The 20,687-nt window shown below is 47.0% G+C and overlaps 1 protein-coding gene across 5 annotated transcripts in view; it reads right to left on the minus strand.

The window, feature by feature from the left end:
* Positions 1-20,687, minus strand: part of LOC146808914 (ly6/PLAUR domain-containing protein 3-like) — a 226,386-nt gene that overhangs the window by 201,616 nt on the left and 4,083 nt on the right. For all 5 annotated transcript variants that reach the window (XM_085615720.1, XM_085615717.1, XM_085615721.1 and 2 more), the window contains one exon: positions 12,780-12,881. In XM_085615720.1, coding sequence (XP_085471846.1) covers positions 12,780-12,858 — 79 coding nt within the window. In that variant the 5' untranslated portion in view covers positions 12,859-12,881. The remainder of the gene's footprint in view (positions 1-12,779; positions 12,882-20,687) is intronic.

Below are 20,687 nucleotides of genomic sequence, written 5' to 3' on the forward strand. Positions count from 1 at the left end.
GCTGTTAGGTCAAATGTACTCAGATATCTGGCTGAGGCCAAAGTATCAATGAGCTCATTTGCCCTGGGAATTGGATAGGCATCAGTCTTGGTGACTACATTGAGGCCTCTGTAGTCAACCCAAAACCTCATTTCTTTCTTACCACCCTGGGTATGAGGTTTAGGCACAAGGACTACTGGACTAGTCCAAGGGCTATCTGAAGGCTCAATCACACCTAGTTCCAACATTTTCTGGACTTCAGTCCTGATACAGTCCCTGACATGGTCAGGTTGCCTGTAGATTTTACTCTTGATAGGCAGACTGTCTCCAGTGTGCACCTCATGGGTGCACCAGGAAGTCTGACTAGGGGTCAGGCTAAACATATGTCTAAACTGCTGCAGCACTTGTCTGCACTCAGTTTGCTGATGGTCAGTGAGGCTGCTTGCCAAAGCAACACCATCTACTGACCCATCATCAGGGTCCTGTGAGAGCAGGTCAGGGAGAGGGTCACTCTCCTCCTCCTGTTCCTCATCATTTGCCATGAGCAAGCCCATGTCAGCCCTGTCCACATATGGCTTTAATCTGTTGACATGGAGCACCCTAAGGGGGCTACTGGGAGTTCCAAGATCCACTAGGTAGGTGACTTCTCCTTTTTTCTCAACAATTGTATGGGGGCCACTTCACTTGTCTTGAGAGCTGCTGGGGCCACAGGCTCCAACACCCACACTTTCTGTCCTGGCTGATAGACAGTCAGTACAGCCTTTTGGTCATGCCAAGCTTTTTGTAGTTCTTGGCTAGCCTCCAGGTTTTTGGTTGCCTTCTTCATGTATTCAGCCATCCGGGAGCGGAGACCAAGTACATAGTCCATCACATCCTGTTTGGGAGGTTTGAGAGGTAACTCCCAGCCCTCCTTCACCAAACATAATGGACCTCTTACAGGGTGCCCAAACAGAAGTTCAAAAGGGCTGTAGCCAACCCCCTTCTGTGGGACCTCCCTGTATGCAAACAGAAGGTAGGGAAGTAAAAGGTCCCATTTTCACCTAAGCTTTTCTGGGAGGCCTTTAATCATTCCCTTTAGGGTTTTGTTGAACCTTTCAACTAACCCATTGCATTGTGGGTGATAGGGAGTAGTGGACTTGTAGTTTACACCACACTCCTTCCACATTGCAGTTAGATACCCTGACATTAAGTTGGTACCTCTGACAGATATAACCTCCTTAGGGAAACCCACTCTGGAGAAAACTCCAATGAGGGCTCTTGCCACCACAGGGGTTGTGGTGGTCCTGAGGGGAATCGCTTCTGGGTACCTGGTGGCATGATCCACTACCACCAGGATAAACCTGTGCCCAGATGCTGTTGGAGAGTCAAGGGGAACAACAATGTCAATCCCTACCCTTTCAAAGGGAACCCCCACCACAGGTAGTGGTATCAGGTGGGCCTTTGTGGTGCCACCTGACTTGCCACTGGCTTAGCAAGTGATACAGGAGCGACAAAACTCCTTTGTGTCCTATGACATGTGTGGCCAATGAAAATGGGGAACACGCCTATCCCAGGTCTTGTTTTGGCCCAAGTGTCCTGCCAATGGGATATCATGTGCTAGGGTCAAGAGGAACCCCCTAAAATTCTGAGGTATTACCAACCTCCTGGTGGCTCCAGGGGTAGGATTTCTAGCCTCAGAATATAGGAGTTCCTCATTCCAATAAACTTTATGGGACCCACTAGCACTCCCAGCAGCCTAAGCAGCAGCCTGCTGTCTGAGGGGTTCAAGAGAGAGGGGCAGCACTGTTGCTCCTTACTCAGATCTTCCCTGGAAGGTCCCCCTGCCCCCAAGAACTCAACCTGATCAGGCTCAAGTCCCTCTGGGGCAGTTCCTTCTTCAGGATCTGCTTCTCCTTTCTCAGGAGGGGAATCTGAGATCTGAGACAGAGGGGAAGGCACAACCTTAACCCTACTGCTCCTCCTCTAGGATAGCATCTGGTCCATCGTTTCAGGATCCAGAGCTGGTTCAGCTTTATGCATTTTGGCCTGTGACATGGTCACAGCAAATACCTCTGCAGGTATGCCCAACATCTCAGCAAGAGTCCATAACTCTACTTCAGACCAGGCTGAAGTCTCTAGATCATTGCCCAATAGACATTTGACAGGGAGGTCTGCACTGGCTACTATCTTTTTGAGGCCAGTTACCCCTCCCCAGGAGAAATTCACAACTGCCAGACTATGGTTGGTCCTGACATTGCTTGCATTGGCAACCTGGTACATTTCACCCAGGATGATCTGCTCAGGGTCCACCAGATCCTCTGCCACCATGGTGACACTAGCACCTGTGTCCCTGAATGCCAAAGCCTGTTTGCCATTAATTACAGGCTGCTGTTTGTATTTGCCCAGATTACTGGGGCTCACTAGGAAGGACATATCAATGTCTCCTTCACAAACCAGCAATGCCTGAGTGGGTACTCTGACTAGGCCAGAGTCCACTTCAGAACCCAGGGTCAACCTTAGTACACCCTTATTCTGATTACCACCTCCACCAGTACTTGTACTAGGGGGAACAGTTGCCTTAGGGGCTTGAGTGGTGGTGGTTTGGTCTTGGTACAATCAGAAGTCCAGTGCCCCTTCTGTTTACAGAATTTGCACCAGGGCTTCTTTTGGCCTTTTCCCTTTGTAGACTGTGAATCCCCACCAGATGCAGATTTTTGGGGCCCTTGTGAAGACTGCTGGTCTTTTGACTTATCCCCACCTTTCTCAGAGCCTTTAGGATCCTGCTTCTTAGTGTCACCCCCTTGATTCTGGGTTTTCTGCCTCACCCTGGCTCTGACCCCTTTGTCTACCTTCTTTCCCAGTTCTTGGGGAGAGGTCAGATCAGAGTCCACCAGGTACTGATGCAACAACTGTTTTTGGCATTTATTAAGGATCTGTTCTCTCATCATAAGATTATACAATCCATTAAAATCAGTAACTCTACTACCAACCAGCCAACCCTCTAGAGCCTTGGTTGCACAATCTACAAAGTCTGTCCAGTCCTGACTCTGTGCTTTTTGGGTGTCTCTGAACTTCAACCTGTACTGGTCAGTGGTTAAGCCAAACCCATCTATTAATGCACTTTTCAGGACATCATAATCATCAGCATCATCTTCTCTAACAGTGAGGAGCTTGTCTCTACCTTTATCTGAAAAGGAGAGCCACAAGATTGCTGCCCACTGTTTCTGGGAGACCTGTTGAAGTTTACAGGCCCTCTCCGTAGCAGTTATCCACTTGTGGATATCATCCCCACTCTGGTAGGGAGGAACAACCTTGGACAGGTTCCTATGGTCTGGGATATAATCTCTGATTCTAGAGACACTGTTCCTGCCACCAGGAATTCTAACCCCTCTTTCCTAGAAGCTCTCTGGAGCTCCAAGGCTTCTTTATCTAATGCCAACTGCTTGGCCTTAAGGGCAAATCTTGCTTCCTCATACTGTAGCAGTCTGTACATTCTTTCAGTGGAGGTCTCTCTTCTATTAAAGTATGAGCTCCTCTGATGAACAGATTCTATGGCAGGACGGAGGCGAGGATTATGCATATCTTCCTCCACTTTATTATGCACAGCAGGTTTAAAGAAAACATTGAAATAACACAGTAAACATAAAAGACTACACATCCCATGAACCAGAGGGGTAGTCTCTATGGTAATAACAGTCCACTTCCATGACAGTCCACCACATATAATGCTCTGACGTCCCTTCCGCTTCCTCTTTCTTCACTGCTCGTCAGTTAAGTGGCCACTTATTTCCTGCGTTCGCTTCTCTGACGGGGGTTTGAATATTGTGCATTGCGGGGATTGTTTATTCGATTGTGTTTACTGATTGACACGGTTTGTTGCAGTAGCGCAGCAGGCTCCGGCCCGAGCGCTTTCCCTCACACGCGGTTCTTCGCGGGAGCACTACACGCGCAGCGGGGTTCCGTGGCGCGTCATCGCCGGTGGGGGCTGCTCTGACGAGCGCTTTATCGGCGGTGAGGCGCGATCGGGTACGCGGGCGCTGAGCCGGTGGCCGGCCCGTCACCCGTCCAACTGTCTGCTCACACCGCTTGCGGTTGATTCCCCATAGCGCGTTAGCAGCGCCACCTGCTGGTCGGTTTTTTCTCTGGTTCTGAGAGACACTGCCGGCTGGGACGTGTTTCCTGGCTGCTTGAGCACTGGAGAGGGGGCTGCCTGCTTAATCTTTCAGGCGTTTTTTTTTTGGTGCTCTCACCCTCATCAATATGTCTTCTTCTGAAGACCATTTCTTTTCCTCCATTCAGGAGGCTGAAGAAGAATGGCCTCCTCAATGCCTCCCTCCTGCGGTGGACCATGCCCTCTCGAGGGCGTTGGCCCCCCTGCAGGATAGAGTTGATCAGTTGGCTAAAAGTATCCCGGGGTTGTTTGGGAGCTCTGGTTCTACGGGCGCAGGTTCCAGTGGTGCGCAGGGGGTGGGGAGGAAGGCCATTAAGTGTCCTGCGGGGCACTTGGAGGGGTTCGACAGGTTGAGGGACACCTTCCTTAAAAGTGCGCGAATTCTTAAGAATGCACCCTGCCGGGAGGAAGAGGAACCCCGAGAAAATTGCGACTTTGCCGCTCCAAAGTTGGACCCCGATGGCGGTCTTTCCCTGGAAGGGGAGGGTGTGTCGGATGGTGATGTCTCCTCCGACGCGGATAAGGACTCGGGTCGTCCATGGCGCCCGGTCCTCTGAGTCCCAAGACGGGGACGGGGGGCATTCGGACATGTTTGAGCCCACGCACATTTATCATCCCAGGTCCTCCGAATGGTTCCCTGGCGCCAAGGTGGCGGATTACGTGGCGGCTAAGATTCGCCAGCCTCTGGAGAGGGAGGTTCGTACACGTATGAGGGGCGAGTGTCCCCGGCCTTCGGTTAAGGGGAAGGTAGCGCTTACTCCGGAGATTGACGATAAGCTGTGTACCTTTTTTTCCAAGTATATGCGGGACCCCAAGAAGGGTATCGATAGGTCCTAGAGAAACTGTCAGGACAAGCTCCTTGACGTGGTAGGCCCCATAACTCAGATTATCCAGTTGGCGGAGCGATCGAAAAACTCGGGGGACCCCTTGCCGACTGACATAGTCGCGGGTTGGGCGCAGCGGGCGATTTGCCTTCTGGGCAAAGCGAACTGCGCCCTGGCAGCGGAGCGGAGGCGCTCACTTCTGATAAAGGTGGACCCTAAACTGGGGGATTTGGCGACCTCGGAGGCAGGCCCCGTGGTTGAGGGAAAGCTATTTGGGGACCCGTTTGTGAAGGAACTGAACAAGTTTGTCACCACCTTCTCGGCCCTGGACAAGGCTAAGGCCTCTATAAAGAAGATCTTTCCAGGGCGTGTTTTTGCCGGGGCCGGAAGAGGCAGGGGTCGCTCCTCCGGCCGTTCCCAGCAACAAGGACCCTCGGGTCGTGGTCAGCAGCGACGGAACAACGGCTGGACTGACGGTCGCCAAGGAACCTTCTACCCCAGCGGAGGTTCCGGACGAGGGAAAGGCCGGAGCAACAGGGGTGGTGCGAACGCCCCCGGAGGCCCCTCTGGTAAGGATTACCCCTTTTTCTCCTCAAGGTCTGGGGGGGAGGCTCCTTTTCTTTGCTCACAATTGGGGGAAGATCACATCGGACCCGTGGGTTTTGCAGACGGTAAGGGGTTATCATATAGAGTTTTACGGCTCCCCGGTTCAGACGGCACGCCCAAGACCCTTACATTTCTCGAAAGAAGAGGCGGCTTTGGTAGAGGCCGAGATTTCGGGCCTTTTACGGAAAGGAGTCGTTTGCAGGTCGGTACTTCATCCAAACGGGTTTCTCAGCAACCTTTTCCTGGTAGAGAAAAAGGACAAAGGGTTCAGACCGGTTATCAATTTAAGGGAGTTCAACGAGTGGCTGGTTTACCACCACTTCAAATTGGAGGGGATACACCTCCTCCGGGATCTACTCCTTCAGGGCGATTGGATGGTCCGCATCGACTTGAAGGAAGCGTATCTGACGGTTCCCATTTTTACCCCTCACAGGCGTTTTCTCCAGTTTGCCTGGAACGGTCAGGTCTTCGAGTTTCGAGAGTTGCCCTTCGGTCTTTCTTCCGCTCCGTGGTGTTTCACGAAGCTGTTGCGTCCCGTGGTGGAGACTCTCCGCCGAAGAGGGGAGCGGATGATTATCTACTTGGACGACATCCTGATTTTGAATCAGTCGCTGGTACATCTCTCCCAGAACGTGACCATGACTATTGCTTTACTGCAAGATCTCGGTTTTGTCATCAATGCTCAGAAATCGGAACTGCAACCAGCACAGAAGATGGTCTTCTTGGGGTTCCTCATAGACTCGGTCTCGGCTTCCCTGAGCCTTCCCGAATCCAAGGTAAACAAGATACGGAAGGAACTATCTCAGGTTCTTCGGAGGGACCGGATATCGCTACGCAAGTTGGCCAGGATCGTGGGTCTGCTTTCATCTTCGATTCAGGCCATATTTCCGGGCCCGTTGCATTACAGGGCTCTTCAGAGGTTGAAGGCACAGCATCTTCGTAGAGGTCTGACCTACTCGGAACTAATTTCCCGGACCGAACTTCAGTGGTGGGTGGACCACATGTCGGCCTGGAATGGTCGGGCGATCTTTGGATCGGCCCCGGACTTGGTGATCGAATCGGATGCCAGCCGGCTAGGCTGGGGAGCACGGTGTGGCAACATTTCGATGGGGGGCAGATGGTCGGAGGTGGAACTCCAGTTGCACATCAATTGTCTGGAGCTGCTGGCTGGGTCCTTTGCAGTGAAGTCCATGACCAAGGACAGGATCTCTTGTTGCATCCTCCTGAGAATGGACAACATCTCAGCGGTGCAGTACATCAATCGCCTGGGCGGGCCTCGTTCTCGGGCCTTGTCCAACCTGGCGAAGGACTTCTGGCACTATTGCCTTCAGAAGCAGATTTCAGTGACGGCGGAGTACCTTCCCGGTTTACAGAACTCGGAGGCGGATTGGCACTCCAGAAATGTCCTGGATTCCAGCGACTGGCAGCTCGATCGGGCAGTCTTCCTGGCTTTGATGGCCAGATGGGGTCCTTGTTACCTGGATCTTTTTGCCTCTCGCCTGAATCACTAGCTTCCGCGCTTCGTAAGCTGGAGACCAGATCCGGAAGCCATAGCGGCGGATGCATTTCTGCAGGACCGGTCGAGGGAGTTCCCTTACGCCTTTCCCCCTTTCATGATGATACCCAGGGTGGCAGCCCAGGTTCGTCGTCAGGTGGCATCCATGGTGCTGATCACTCCGGTTTGGAGGGCGCAGGCCTGGTTTCCGACGCTAATGGAATTGTCGTGGGCCTGTCCGGTTCTTCTGCCCTCATTCCCTGCCATCCTTCGGGATCCTCAGGGGAATCTTCACCGGCTGGTGCTTCAGGGCCATTTACCTCTCATGGCGTGGAGGATTTCAGGGGACGTTGGAAAGACGACCGACTTTCTTCGGACGCTGAGCACCTCCTCCAGCAGGCCTGGGTATCAGGAACGGTCAAGCGTTATCGCTCGGCTTGGCGACGGTGGCACGGTTGGTGTCTGGAGAGACACTTGGATTCCGTGGGGGCATCCGTTACTCATATCTTGAATTTTTTGGCAGAGTTGTCCCGAAGCGGCTTGGCATACCGAACAGTCAATTCCTTTCGTTCGGCCATTTCGGCTGGACATTGTGAGAATGAGGGCAGACCGGCGGGGGAACACCCTTGGGTTTGTAAATTTATGCGGGGCATCAGGTTGTCTAAACCGCCGGAACCTAGATATTCAGGCCTTTGGGATGTCAACCAGGTGCTAAATTTCCTGTCGGGTTGGCAGGATAATCAATTTTTGTCCCGCAAAGAACTTTCCGCTAAACTGGCTATTCTCCTATGCTTAGTCTCATGTAAAAGGGTGTCAGACATCAGGGCTCTAGACATCACTGCTAGGGTTTTTACTCCGGATGGAGTTACCTTTACCATTTCGCGGAGAACGAAAACCAATACCAGGTCGGTATCTTATCCTTCCTTTCCAGATCATCCTAAGTTGTGTGTGGTGAGATGCATTAAGGCATATGAAGAAGTGACCTTGGAGCTTAGGCCCCCTGGTGAGCGACAATTGCTTATCGCTTTGCAGAAACCGTTCAAGGCGGTTTCTTCTCCCTCCATAGCCAGGTGGGTACATTGGATTATGTCTTAGGCAGGAGTGGATGTGAGTAGGTTTGGTGCTCACTCCACAAGAGGGGCCATGGCGTCGAAGGCCATTCAGGTAGGTGGTAGATTGGAGGATATTATGAATGCGGACGATTGGTCATCTGAGTCTACCTTTAAGAGGTTCTACTTTAAGCCTATCTCAGAGGCGGCGGCCCTGGTCGTAAGTAAGCTTTGAACTTGCATAATCCTCGCCTCCGTCCTGCCATAGAATGAAAAATTTCCTAGCATACGAGAAGGAAAGTTTCAATTCTATTAAGGACTAGGAGGCGAGGATTATCCCTCCCTATGATTATTTAATTATCGCCCCACCCTGGACTTTATTCGTAGGGAGTAAGTACGTTCTTCTTCTTTGTTGCTGCTCATGAATTGCCATGTATTACTGTTGATTTGGCCTTATGTCCTTGAATGCATTGCTTTTCTATGCTGTTCTCTGTTTTTCACTTTGTTTTCTTATGAGACTGTGACGATCGTTCCCTTTTACGGAAACGGATAAGAAGACTATTTCTTTGGTTTCAGGGAATGATCAAAAATTCGATTGAGGTAGTGATTCCAGCTTAACATCCTCCAGTGAAGAAGAGGAAGCGGAAGGGACGTCAGAGCATTATATGTGGTGGACTGTCATGGAAGTGGACTGTTATTACCATAGAGACTACCCCTCTGGTTCATGGGATGTGTAGTCTTTTATGTTTACTGTGTTATTTCAATGTTTTCTTTAAACCTGCTGTGCATAATAAAGTGGAGGAAGATATGCATAATCCTCGCCTCCTAGTCCTTAATAGAATTGAAACTTTCCTTCTCGTATGCTAGGAAATTTTTCATTCTCTTTCACAGTGATATGAGTGGTCAGATTCCCTTAAAGGGGACCTAACCCTCTCTTCTACTCTATCTCTTAGGGAGAATTCCTCTGTTCTGTTCAGATCCTTCTGGATCTGGCCCTTCAATCACAGAGTCCTGGTCATCATGATTTTCATCATCTGACCCAGATACTATAATTGACCCACTCCCTGATTCAGATCTGTTAGCTCCTAGAGCCAACCTCAGATCATCGGTTGTTAGCAGATCTATCAGGCCTAGTGTGGAGGGACTCTGTCCTAGCTTCAGGTGTCTTGCAACACACATGGCCTTCAGGTCAAAGAAGGTCATGTCCTTATACTGAGGCTGGGTGGACCCACTGGCTCCATCCCTTGAGGACATTCTAGTGTTATGCAGTGTTGTACTACCTACACTAGTTTGTGGCCTACTGATCCTAGCTTGAGCTGTAGCAAGGGTGTGCTATCCCTTCACAAACAGCTCTAAGTTCAGTAGAAATTATTGATAAGCTTGACTTTATATGTACCTTGAGTACCTTTAGTGGTTTTCAGTTAGTAATTTAAATAGAGATTTTCTGGTAAAACAATGGCAAGCTGGAATCCCACACGCTGCCCACCAATGTGAGAAGTTGGCCTGGCATATGCTGGTCGCTAATTATAGTGGCCACCTTGCACCAGTCCAATTTGATTCTTATGGTAGATAGGTTTAAGACAACCTTTTAAAGAAAGCTATCTTAGTGGTAGCTGTGGAGAGCAGCCTTCAGGCTAAGTCTCTGAGGAATGTAAAGCAGCTTGTTTTACCTTATAATCTCTTTAATTACCAAATGAAAGGACACCACACAGGTATATATATTAAATATATATGTATTTATTTCTAGACACACTCTACTAATCTATTTATGAGATTAGAAGTCAGGAACACATTCAAATATCAACGTTTCACAATACGTTAAGCATAAATATGGCTGGGGCCCTAGGGGCGTACCAGACCATATACTAAAAAAGAGGTTTAGGAATGTCGATTTGCAGAGGGACAAGGCCTAGGGCCTGTAGAATCACAGGGGCTTCACTAATCCACCCAAGGCAGGTAAGTAAAAGACCCACGGGAGACGCGTGCAGTGTGAGAACACAGCTGCGGGTTCCCTATTGATTTCAATGGAGCAAGTCGCGGTTGGATTTTTAAAGTTTTAGGGTACTTCGAGGAAGTCTACAAGCAAGCCACTTACAAGGTAAGTACTTCGAGGGCCAACACACACAGGAGCACCGGAGTGCACGAGTTACCTCACCCAGGGAAGCCGGGTGCATAGGTGTCTTTTGGTGTCTGGTCGCGTTGTCGTTTTCTATGGGAGACACAGAAGATTTGCTGATTGCGAAGACTGGAGAAGTGTCCGGTGGAATCCAAGGCTGGATTCAAGATGAAGATGACCTGAAAACAGAAGGGACAGTGTTCACAGTCACTTGCCAGTGACCCGGGGCCAGGAAGATGGATGCCCACGGAAGTCGGGTGATTTCAGGTGATCAAGGGTGTTTTGACTCTTCAGCTACGAGGTCCAGGAGGCGTCGAGGACGACCAGGAGCTGGATTCGGAGTGTCCCACGAAGTCTGCAGCTTACTGAGGTGTCGGCAACCGGATTGCAGCCAACAAGCCTTGGCAACAGCAAGTCTCGTGGAAATTGAAGAAAGTCAGCGGTGCAGACCAGCAAGGTCTGAGGAACTCACCCAGCGAGGGTAAGTGAGGGCAGGCCTGGAGCAACCAGGGGAGCCCTTTGGTTAGATGAGAAAGTCTTCAGGGGACCCACAAGCCAACGGGCAAGGGATCGCAAAGATGCCTCATGAGGAAATGCTTTACAGGAGCCCACGGTCACTCGGGACAGGGTAGGCCTCTGATTTTCGGTGCACAACCTGCTGGAGGCTTGGGCCACAAATGGTCCATTTCACAAGTTCGTAGAACGTTGTGAAGGGGTTGCACTCGACAATAGTGCACGGTACCCGGGTAGTACTGTTCCTCGTCACTCATGGGGTCCACTTGCCTCAACTCTGCTGGGGACTCACAATGGCCATCGAGAAGTCAGGAAATCCACTTCCGGGGCTGCAGGGACTACGGACTCCGGCGGGAGCGGGAAAGTTTGCGTCCGTTGATTAGAATTTTTGGTGCCTGCCAAGCAGGGGAGTCACTCCTTGACTCCAAGGGAGATTCTTTGTCTTCCAAAGGTAGTGGAACGTCGAAGGGCCAGGATTCTTCTTGTAAAGCGTCGTCCAGGGTTATCTAGTTTGCAATGGCAAGGGTTCCCTATCTTATACTAAAGGAAAGGTAGGGAGTAGCTTTAGGACCACTCCTCTGGGAGGGTCAGGGTAGGGGGCGGTTACAGCCACTTCCCTTTGTCCAGTTTCGCGCCAGAGCAGGGACAGGTAGCCCCTGAACCGGTTTGAGCTGGCATATGCACAGAGGAGCCTACTGCTCCCCCAGTGCAGGACTTCAAAGCACTCTAGGAGTGCACCCACCCAGCCCCAATACACTAAATCCTGTCTGGAAGGTGGCGACACCTCCCTGTGACAGGATGCCTATTGTTGGGCCCCCTCCACTGCGAGTTTCAGTCAGCAGCAGGAGGGCAGCCCAGTGTCTGTACTGGTGGCATCCATTCTGTGATGCCAGGGCTCTTTCAGATTTCTACCGTGTTTCCACAGTGGGTACATGTCGTCAGCTCTAGAAGGGTGGGATCAGGCATCGGGATGGGGGGGGGGACCTAAGGGACATGGACAGGCAATACTTGAACAAAGGTCGGACTTTGCTGCTGTTGCTGTATTGGTTGGGCATTAGATATCCGGCCCCTGTTATTCCATGGTTTGCTAACTGTTTATGGAGAAATACTGGGGGAGAATGGGTGGAGTGCTAGTACTCTTCATTTGGGGTCACCTCCTTCTGTGGTAAGATACCAAAAGCGGCTTTATAGCTGTCACCATAGTTGAGAGGTCTCCCACACCGACATGAGATCAGGAGGTGTATCCATTCTCCACCAACCAATGTACACTCGCCTGGGTACATAACAATGGTACAAGTAGATATCCCTGTATATATTACAAGTTTACATCATTGTGCCACATTAAGAGTGATCATTATTATTTCTTTCAGAGGCCCCTGAAGAAGGGATATAATGATCCCGAAATGCATTCGCTATTCTTTTGATGGTTAATAGTTAATTTTGTTACATGAATAGTGTAATGCTTATGCTACATGTATTTTTTTCATTTTGTGTTAAAAGCATTTATGTACAGTTTAATTTGAAAATAATTTTTGCAGCCAAATAAAGGCTAAAGTACTTTTGATAATGTGAATAACTTTAATACACGCTGTGCAATCAGATACCGGGTGAATAGTCACTCGTAGACATTTCGTTATATATACAGACATCTGCAGTGACAGCATTAACCAAATGATCTCTCGTGACAAACTCATGCATTTCCCAGATTACTTTAACTTGCATTTATGAAGGTTAAAGGCTAACATGATAGTTGTAGAATATTAGGTCCTTTTTAGACACATTTCTGACCCAGTCCCCTTTGCACTCATCATTACAGGTTCCCTTCTAGTTCTAAGAAGTTCAGTGAATACTTTGTAGGAGGCTGCCACTGAGGCCCCATGGTCACTGCTGCCCAAGCACACAACAGCTGAAGAGCTGTGTGCGTCGTCGAAGCTGCAGCTGCCTGGGCTAGGACACAAGAGGGTGTTGGGGTGGGGGCTGGGGGTAGAGTAGTATTAGCCCAGTGGTGGTTGTGCACGCCTGGGAACATATTCACCGCATAACATACCTTGAGACAAGAGGATAGCCATCAGCATTCCCGGCAAGGACACTTTCCACAGAACCTGCACGTACTTTCTGTCTTCCATTCCTGGCTTCCCTTCTTGTTCGCCTGCCAAAGAAAATAGATGGTGTCAGTGTCGAGCCAGGACCTGGTGTGAAGTGGCTCTTGTAGGCAACAAGACAGCCCGCTGGGCGTGTCAGATCCCTTCATTTCTCTGCCTGCATCTGAACTGCCCAGATGAATTCAGGTGAGGTTCCCACATCCCCTCAACCCCTCCCCCACGCGCACAAACGTCAGTGTTATCACAGGGTGTGGTGTGTATGCAGTTGGATTGCTGATGTGTGATTAGGTGTGCACATTAGTTTTTAAATAAATGCCAGAGAACGTTTACTTTATTTCCAGTTTTACCCTAGTCCTTTGGACGCACGGGTTCCTCTCTTTCTCTGAAATAATCTTCTGTACAACCAGTCGGTGGGAGAGGTGTTTTGCTACCTTGAGCCTACAGGCCAGGAGTATAATCTCAAATAAATAATGGATATATTCAAGAATTTTGGTTTTTCAGAGGACCAATTAAAAAAATTAATAAATCAAAATCCTCGCACAAATGGGAATATCAGCACCAATGCATTAAGTGTCGATCAACTCTTTAAAATATCGAATTTAAAGAAGAAAATGATCAGGGCTGAGCTACATGCCGAATTTTTGGTCGAATGTTTGAAATCAGGGGTGATCCCAATTGGCCTCCGAGTTCGCAATGAACCAGGCCTCTTTACTGAGAATAGTAAATTTTTAGAGACCTGGACACATATTGTGAATCGCTGTAGCCGCGATTGGATCATTTTGATCATCGAAACGGCACAGGAGGTACTGATTTTGGAAAGGAAAGAAATAGACGAATTAGAATCTAAAATAAGAACAAGCACAGGGTTGGATGCAAAAAAGAAGCTTGAGAAATTAGAGCAGGAAGCTAATGGATATAAAGAATATTTGATCAACAAAAAAATGAATAAACTCAGAAAAGATCTAGAAAGATACAATGTTGAACATATGTATCCATACCACAGCAAAGATTATTATAAACAAAGAAATACAAGGTGGGAAAAACCGCATCCACAAAGACCAGTTTATTTCAGAAGTAGAAACCAACGAGTTACCTTCTCTGAGACATCAGGGTCAAGTAGCGAGGAGGAGGACTATAATGAAGACCAACAAGGGCGAGAAGGGATGAACTCTGAACATGAGTCTTTTTTAGGTCAAAGACAGAGGAAAGGCCGGGGCAATTATCAGAATACTTACAGAGGGGAACAAGGGAGGAGTTTTCAGCAAAAGGACATCAGGATCAAGGCAGGAATCACCCCCGAAAGACTATTTGAAAACTCACAACCAAAGATATTGGAGGTAAATACATTTCCAATAATCAATTTGTCACGAGGGATTTTACTAAGGAAGAAGAGGTATTAGAAAAGGGATTTAGTTTCGCCCCGAGCACAGTACTAAATGGGTTTGAATTTGAGAAAGATCTAAAATCACTTTTTAGAAAGGTGAGATTGAAAAGATTCTTTGACAATAGAGATATGCAAGCTACCGAAAATGTTTCCGGATTTAAACCTAAATCTACATTTACTCTCTCCCTGAACATGGTCGATAAAAATATTGAAATTTTCGAAAGGGTAGTTGAAATTGAACTTAAACAGTTTTTGGAGAATCCTAAAACTGAAAGAAATTATAATAATAACCTTGCCAAACAGCATAGAAAAGCATTAAGATCATTGCAAAATGATGTGGACATCACAATCAAACCGGCCGATAAAGGCGGGGGGGGGGGGTGGTTGTGGTGTTCGACACGGAAGACTACAGGTAGAGGATGTTAGGTTTACTAATGATTCCAGAACATTATAAGAGAGCTCCCCATAATAAGATCCAAAAATTAAAAAAATAAATCAAATCCTTGCTGAATATAGCCAGAACAGAAGGCTGGATATGGAAGGAAGAATATACATTTTTATACAATAGCTCCCCCGTTACCCCAGCAATTTATGGACTTCCAAAGGTCCATAAAGTTTTTTAAAATCCCCCCATGAGACCCATTGTGAGCAGTATTGGCTCATTATTGGAGCCTCTCAGCAAATTGGTTGATTGTTTCATAAAACCTCTTGTCCAACAACAGAAGTCATATCTCAAGGACTCAGCCCACACTATTTCAATCTTCAAGGGGAAGGGCTTCAACAGGGTGACCCAGTTCCTGGTCACCCTGGACATTGAAGCCATGTACACTAACATACCCCAAGATGACACAATCAAAGTGATAGGATCACTCCTTGAGAGAGTAGATCTTCAAGGTGGGAGCATGGAATGTATCCTACACTGCATTACAATGGTGTTGAAAAATTATCTTTTTCTGTTTGAGGAGGATCTATTTCAACAGGTAAAGGGCACCAGTATGGGAGCCACATGTGCTCCCAGTCTGGCCTGCCTTTACGTGGGTGAGTTCGAAGAGAGGCATGTTTTCCATGAGGTGGCACCATATTTTGAAAATGTGAGTTTGTGGTGCCGCTTCATTGTCGACATTATTTGTATTTGGGAAGGCAGTCAGGAGGATCTAGTAGACTTCATTAGTTGGTTACATTTGGTGGACCCCAATTTAAAGTTCACATCTGAATACAGTAAGGATAAAGTCAACTTCTTAGACATCTGCATAAAGGAGAAAGATGGTCATCTGGAGGTTGAACTTTACAGTAAGCCTACAGACAAGAACACCTTGCTACACTATGGGAGTTTTCATCCCAAAGCCCAAAGGGATAATATTTCCTTTGGGCAATATTTGCGACTACGCAGAAATTGTTCTTCCATGTATGATTTTAATAAGCATTCTGATATTTTAAAACAAAAATTGAGGGATAGAGGTTACCCTAGGAAACTAATCAATCAGTCCTATAAGTGAGCCAAATATTATGATCGCGAATACATGTTAGATCAGAATAGAACACGTAATCAAGTACACTCGAATGACAAGATTGTCTTTGTGAGCCCTTTTTTGTGAGAACAGTAACCAAATTAAGAATATAATTAATAAAAACTGGAAAATTCTTAATGATGGGCAAGATTTAAAACCTGAGAAACCGCTCTTCGCAGTAATTAAAAATAAAAACATTAGAAATAGTTTTGTCAATACATACAGACACCATGAGAAGGAGGCTCAATTCACACTACATGGGACCAAAGCAATTGGTAACCACAAGTGTGGAACATGTTCTATATGTGAACAATGTCTGGTCACCAAGAGTATCATCCTGAATGGCCAAGAGATCAGATGCAGAAGCCTCAACAATTGCCGGAGCAAGAACTTGGTTTACCTGCTGATCTGCCCATATGGCCTTGGCTACGTGGGTGAGACCGGCAAGAAACTTAGATTAAGGGTGCAAGAGCATAAATCAGCCTTAAGAACCGGAAAAGAGAATGCACTCCTCACGTAGCACTTCTCAAGTCTTGGCCATGGCTGTGATGAGCTGCGGTGGTTTATACTCGAGAAAATATCCGGGAATAGGAGAGGCGGAGACCTTGATAGGAAAAGAAAACTCAGAGAGCAATGGTTTATCTGTAAATTAAACACGGTACAAAATGGGCTTAACTCATGTGAAGACTGGATGTCAATAATATCTTAAACAATAAGTAATAAATTAGGACCTTATCTGGTATACAGTAGGGGTCTACAATAGTCCAATAATTTTAAATGGAAATGAGCACTAATTGTTATTAGCGTCCGAAGTCTAACATATACGAAAGTCCTGTATATTAGATATAGGAGAGGGGAATTCATTCAACCTATTCGGTATGTTGCACTCTCTTATTAACCCTGAATGAGAGTTACATTGTTAGCCTGTACATAGGGGCACAGAGGGATGACTACTGGGTGGATAAATCTGCAAACTAGAAGAAACAAAGAGACATCCATTAGATTAGACCAGGTCATCATAGGTTGTTATTGTTATTTTTACATTTATATTTGAATTAATCCCTAGTTGTATTTTAGGTTCATAAATTCATGAATACGGCCCCATGACCTATATGTAGATCAGACTAATGGTATTTCAGAGGAGATGCCTGAGGATAGTGTATTTTGAAAACACGCACTAAAAAATGAGGTGGAGATTAGAAAAATGAAGATAATATTTTGTCCCCCCCAAAATTTTTCCCCGACGACATTGTAGTTATTAATAAAGTTATATCTCCCGTCACCGAAATACATTTAAAAAAGGTAAGAGGAGAAAGGGTTAAGAAGTAAGCGGCACGTACGTGCTGTTGGGGGTCGAGAGACGGGATTGGCTGTGTCCGTAATGACATCAGCACGTCGTAAATGTGTAGTCTAATCTGAAAAATGTGGGCCCTTTAAAAGCGCGCAATCCAAACAGGGACTAAAAGACTCCAGACCAGGACGGATCGAGGGTTCGCCGGTATAAAGAATAATAGAGGTAAGCCGGGGGCGTTGAAATGGAAGCACATCGCGTCGGTATTATTTGAGTGCGTAGGGAGTATTGAACGGGTGGGTTTGAACCGGGGTGCCCACGTAGGTTAAATTATTCTTAAAGAGCAGCAATTGTAAATGAGCCCGGGGACGTAAGCTTGAGTAATCGGGACGCTTCGTAGTTCCCTGGTGCTGAGTGATCACTCGAGGGGACTTAATGAAGACTGTTTGTGCCCCGACAGGAGACACACCGGTTGAAAGCTAACGTGTGGAATTCAACCTGTGGTTGGAAGAATTCCAGTATAGCAACTGGCGTGCAGTATGAGAAGGTTTTGGGAAACAAACCCAAGTAATTTTCAGGCTTCGATATCACCCTTTTAGACAAGAAATAGAATAAAATAGAAGGTTGGATGTAGATGAGGTGCAAGTAGGGTGACCAACTGGCATTGGTGCAAATTGAGGACGGTGAGTGTAAAAATTCAGGACAAAGGGTCAAAATTCAGGACACAAATTCAGGACAGGAGGTCAAAATTCAGGACAAAAGGTACGTTTTACAGACACATCAGAGGAGGTCACGCAATAGTATATAAGTAAGCCCAGCCATATCCAAACATATTCAACCATTTGCAAACCTATCATGTATCCTTCCATCTATCATTTCACTCATCCATCCCTTCAACCATTCTTTTGCTCATCCATCTATTATCCATCCATCCTTTCACCCTATCCATCTCTACACTCATCCATCCACTCTTCTACCCATCCATCCATCCATTCATCCAGCCATTTACCCTTTCACCCATCCAGCCATCCTTTCACTAACTCATCCATCCACCCAGTCACTCATCCTTCCACCCATCCACCCTTTCAGTCATCCATCCATCCTCCCTTTCTCTCTCCATCGACCCTTTCACTTAGCCATCCTTCCTTCCATCCATTTACTCATGAATCCATCCATTGACCCTATCACTCATCCATCCTTTCTCTCATCCATCTATCCTTTCCTTCCTTCACTCATCTATTCATCCTTTTGTCCATCTACCCTTCCTTTCACTCACTCATCCAACCTTACATCCTCCCTTTCACTCATCCCTCCATCCACCCTTGCACTTATCAATTCATCAATCCATCCATCATTTCACTAATCAATCCTTTCACTCATCCATCCACCCTTTTACCCATCCAGCTACCCTTCCACCCATACATTCAGCTATTTACCTTTTCTCACATCCATCCTTCCACTCACTCATCAATCCATCCATCCTCTCTCATTATCCATCTATTCAATCTTTCATTCATCCATTCACCCTTTCACTAATTCATCCAGCCATCCACCCATCCCTTCACTTATTCACTTGCCCAACTTTTCATATTAATTTTGAGCTGAGCCTTTTTGAGAAGAGGCCCATCAAGAACTTCACCCTCGCTGCAGGAGCCACTCCAGGACTGGGACAGAAGCCACCCAGGGCGGAGACAGGATGCACCACAGGGAAGAGAGGAGCCATCACTGAGGGGGAGGGGGGGGGGGCCAGGAGCCATCACAGCGGGGGGGGGGGGGACAGGAGCGATCAAAGGAGGGGAAACAGGATCCACCAGGGTGGGCACAGGGGTGGGCATGCAGTATTCTAGTATCATCTTGGTCTCTTCCAGGGTGGGGTAGGGCTTCTCACCCCCTTCTGGACAGGACAACGAGAAGACAGGCTCTCTTTCCAAAATGTTAGTTTGCCACCCCCCCCCCCTCCCCACTGTGATGTACAGTACTTAAAGGAGATACTTCAAGAGAACTGATTTAACTGATTGTTCTCCATACTTTGTTAATCAGTGTGGGTGCGATTGTGCCATTTCTTTATTTTATTACATTATAGACTGCATGTTTGAAGAACCGAGATTTGCTTACAATTTAGTTTCAGTAATTAAGCTCTGTGAAGAGAACCATGTGCTGCCTGGTGTAATCAGGGCCGGTTCTATGATGTTTGGGGCCCTGGGCAGAAAGGGAATGTGTAAGGCCCCTCTAAATTGCAGAGACATGACGCATTCAGGGCTGTTTGCATCTGAATAGATACCCCTGCGCCTGAAGCTGCAGCCCCTCCCTCTCAGTCACCTTCAAGCACCTCTTAACAGCTCATCAAGGTGTGAGGGTTTCCATCCCACTGTGCCTCTCCAATGCAGCTGGGATCTGAGCTTTGGTACTGCATCGGAGTCTGTTACACCCGACCTCAGCAGCATCGGAGTCAAGCAGGGCGGTGGGTGGAAGCTGTGCCGGCTTTAGGGTGGTGCCACCGGTGCCCGGTTAAAATTACGGACAAATGGCGTCCGTTAAAGAATCCTTCACGGACAACGGACAGAGGGCCGAAATTACGGACTGTCCGTGAAATTTACGGACGGTTGGTCACCCTAGGTGCAAGTTCATAATAAAACATGTTATTTTGAATCACTTGGAGTTATAGCCACCCCCATTCGTTCAAGCACTCGTAATACAGTTAAATGAAATCATAAAAACAATTAAAATATAGTTTTAAAACTAAGAGCACTTAGGTTTCAACGCATACATAAATTGAGGTGTTTTTGCTCCCTAGAGCTTAATTGGATGATGCTCTACCACGTTTAAAAGTGGGGGGGAATCGCATGAAGGGACAAGATTCCCTCAAGTTAAAATATTGTGGCATTGAAATTAAAAACAAAAGCTAGGAGACTGCACCTTTTTTAAGGGGGGTAATCTTGCTGAACCATATTTTATGTAAAGAGCAGCAAGGTTGTGTTCATAGAAGTAGGACTTATTATTGTATTCTTTTGTATTGTATTATTTATAGAAATTGAAACAATAAGGATAGACCAATGGAATACGAAAGGGACTAGTTGGGACATTCGAGAACCACAAACATCATCTCTTTTTTTAATAAGTGTGCAAAAAGTAAGTTAGACATATCGATTGGATAGATTACAAATAGATATAAAGGAAATATTTGATTATTACTCATTGATGGTAGCACATTGATTTTATATGTTTGCTCTTATATTTAGAACTCATTGGATTATTTAAATCGGTGCCCTAGGATCACGATATTTGGGGCTAGAGAGTGTTTTAATGAGCACCCACCGAAAAGTAAGTTGATATATTTATTGAAAATAAATCAATAAACTGTACAGAATTTTACCACTACACACACTAGGTGTAGTGTTACAAGCGTAATATATAGGATAGAACACGTGTTGTGTCTATGAGAGAGTGGATGAATGTATGTAGAGTGGAACTGTCAGGAAGCATGGTGAGGAGTAGTGAAATTACAAGAGGGTGCTCGGCTATTGGATAGCCAAGTGGGAAGGGCTCTGGTGCGACAGGGTGGACTACAAGTATGGCACTAAAAAAAAGTGTAGATTGTCATATATCCTGGGTATGTATTACATCAGTGTAGATTAAATGTATTTCTATATACACTGAATGAAGAAATTCT

The sequence above is a fragment of the Triturus cristatus genome, chromosome 7 (genome assembly GCF_964204655.1).
Source record: "Triturus cristatus chromosome 7, aTriCri1.1, whole genome shotgun sequence".
In the NCBI taxonomy this organism is placed as follows: domain Eukaryota; kingdom Metazoa; phylum Chordata; class Amphibia; order Caudata; family Salamandridae; genus Triturus; species Triturus cristatus.